The 2,753-nt window shown below is 53.4% G+C and overlaps 2 protein-coding genes across 2 annotated transcripts in view; both read left to right on the forward strand.

Annotated features, from left to right (window-relative positions):
• SIX4 (SIX homeobox 4) overlaps window positions 1–2,753 on the forward strand; it is a 33,391-nt gene that overhangs the window by 29,046 nt on the left and 1,592 nt on the right. The gene's annotated exons all lie outside the window — the stretch shown is intronic.
• The window catches only part of LOC104842083 (homeobox protein six1-like), a 7,406-nt gene that overhangs the window by 3,435 nt on the left and 1,218 nt on the right, over window positions 1–2,753 (forward strand). The window contains exon 2 of the mRNA XM_010584179.1: window positions 368–562. Coding sequence (XP_010582481.1) covers window positions 368–562 — 195 coding nt within the window. The remainder of the gene's footprint in view (window positions 1–367; window positions 563–2,753) is intronic.

Consider the following 2,753-nt stretch of genomic DNA (forward strand, 5'->3'; position numbering starts at 1 on the left):
GGGCAGGGACACAGCTTCCCCCCCCCCCCCGGCGGACACCGGCTTTGTTTTTACAGGTGTCTGGAGGGCAATTTACTAACAAGTAATTAAAGGTTGCACCGGTTTGCAGGCGCGTCGGGCCAAAGGCTCCCGCAAGAGAAGAGCGATGCATATGGAGAGGGGTTTGCCCTTCCTCATTAAAAAAGAGAATAATAAAAGAGGGGGAAGAGTGGGAGAGAAAGAAAATACAAATCCTTTATTGTTCAGGAATAAGCCGGGGAAGCTGGCTGTCTCCCCTGCGCCTCGCATTCGGCAGGGAAGGCAGCGCGGATCCGGTATCACGTTGCAGATCCTCACTCGAGATAACGAAATGCGATCTTTTTTTCAGAACAGCAAGTGGATGGGAAAGGAGCCCTCTACAACACAAACCTCATTGACTTAATGGGTCGGTTTTGGATTTCGCCTTCGAAAGGTTCGGAAAGCGGCAGCGTTGTGTTACTGCCCCGCCGGCTCCCAGCCTCCCGCCCCGGTTATCACCGCGCCGAGACGGGGCTCCGACCAAAAATGCCGCTGATGTTATTTGGTCGCGCTATTTGTTTCCCTCAGACCCTCTCACTTGAAAGAAAAAAAAAATTAAATTTATTTTCGGTTGGGGAAGAGTTTTATTTCTAAGGTCGGGGCGGAGGGGGGAGGTGGGAGTCGTGTTCGGGTGAGGTTTTTTCTGCTTTGTTTTGGTTTTCTGGCGAAATCGAGGAAAAACCCGCAGAACGTTGCGTGGGATCCGTCTTCATCCCCGCTCCGCGCTGTCTAACGCTGCATCGAATAAATAAGCCAATAAAGGAATTTCCCGCACAAAAACACCCGAGCGATGCCCCGGCAAGCGGGGCGAGGCGCGGAGGCCCCCGCGGCCGCGCAGGGGTCCCTTCGGCCGCCCGCCGCCTCCATCTCCGCGGGCGCGGAGATGCCAGGCCCCGCGTGGGGGCGAGTGGGAAGCGGGGGGGGGGAGGAAAACCAAGAGTTTTGCCCGGGGTGGGAAGCGGGGGGAGCCCGCCGGGCTGCTCCTTCTCTGCCGAAAAATAAACGAGCGAGGAGCGGCCGGCGGCAGCTCCGCGCCGTTATGTTGTTATTTAGTTATTTATTTAGTTATTTGCATCTGCCTTTTTTTTTTGAGCGGCTCGAAACCATTTTTTTTTCTGGGTGATCTTGAAGGGCTAAATGGGACGGGGTGGTTTGGGAATTCATTTACCTCTTTCCGTGGTTTCAAGTGAAAGGTTTCCAATTTTTAGGAAAATCAAGCCCGGGCAATAATTAACATTGATGCTGAGCGGTTCTCGGCTGCAGTGTGTAACTCCTAGGTAGACCCCGGCGTGTCTGTCCCCTCCTTGGGTGAATTTTGGTGACACGGGAGAATAAAGTCCCGCTCGGAAATCGCGGGGAAGCCTCGGCTCAGCCCTCGCCCGTCCCTGTCAGCTCCGCCGCCGGCCGCGCCGGGATAATTTGATTATTCCCAGCAAGAGCGGTGTTTGTTTTGGTCGGCCTTTTAAAGGAGAGAGGGGGGAAGAAAAAAAAAAAGGAGAAATGCGAGGGCAAGAGAAAACCGCTCTCGTTAAAATGGCAAGGAGCTTCCCCAGCCCCGCTTTGCATTTCTGTCCTCTTCATCCTGAAGGTATAAACCCCTCAGGTCCGTGTTTTTCCCGAACCGAGCACCTTACTAGAAAGAAAAAAAAAAATTAAAAATTTATGACAATAAAAAGGCGGGATGGGGGAGCCCATCTCCCAGGCTGGGCAGGGCACCGCTCCTGCAGGACGCGGCCGCGGGCGGCTGCGAGCCCATGCGTTATAATTCTGCGCACTTGCTCCAGACTTTAGGGTATTAGTTGATTTTAGAGCCGGGTTTAAGGCTCCGTTCCGGTCCCCACACAGCTGCCTTGTCAATAAGGATCTGTTCCAAGCAGACATTCCTTCTGGGAGGACATTGCAGCTCTTTAAGACTTCATCTGCAACATCATAAGTACTAAAATAAAATGGCAAGGGAAAATTACCAGACACATGGTCATGGGATATAGAAGCGTCCTGACTCCAGCGTACATAGTAAAGTCACTGGACAGACTGGGTGGCAGGGGCTTATTTTAAACAGCCCCGAGACGCGAAGTACACGGGGAAAAACAACAATCCGGATTTAGGAAAATATCGGGACCGGCCTTTCCCATATCGTATCGCGGGCAGAGGGAGCGGGCAGGGAGCGGGCAGCGGGAGAACCGCCGGCCCCGGCTCGGAGCCCTTCGCCGCCTCGGCCACAAACGGGCTGCTCCTAACTTTGAGCATTTACAGTCAAATAAATCCGAGCGTCTTTAGTGAAGACAAACAGGTTTTAAAGAGCCCCGCGATGGTTATTAGCACCCGCGGAGCGAACTCGTTCTTGAATCAAAAGCCTTCTGGAGTGCGCTGAAAATAGTGGTTTCGACTTATCTAATCAAAGATAAATACAGTCATAAAGACACCCTCTTCCCACCGCTCCCCTGCCCTTATCTCACCGCATTGTCCTCATCTCCCAGCCCGTCCTTGCTACTGACAATAGATTAGCTTTGCTTAGGGAGCCTAATTGTTTTCTGCTTTTTTTTTTTTTTTAAATAATTGCTTTGGAGCGAGGTGTGCAAATGAGGATTAGGCTAATGAAAGCGCCGCCCGGTCGGTGCAGTTTTCCTGCCCGCCTTCCGCGGGGGATCCGCGGGGCTGCCCCCGACCTGCCGCGCCGCCCCCGCCGGGACCCCCCC

The sequence above is a fragment of the Haliaeetus leucocephalus genome, unplaced genomic scaffold (genome assembly GCF_000737465.1).
Source record: "Haliaeetus leucocephalus isolate CR32 unplaced genomic scaffold, Haliaeetus_leucocephalus-4.0 Scaffold944, whole genome shotgun sequence".
NCBI lineage: Eukaryota > Metazoa > Chordata > Aves > Accipitriformes > Accipitridae > Haliaeetus > Haliaeetus leucocephalus.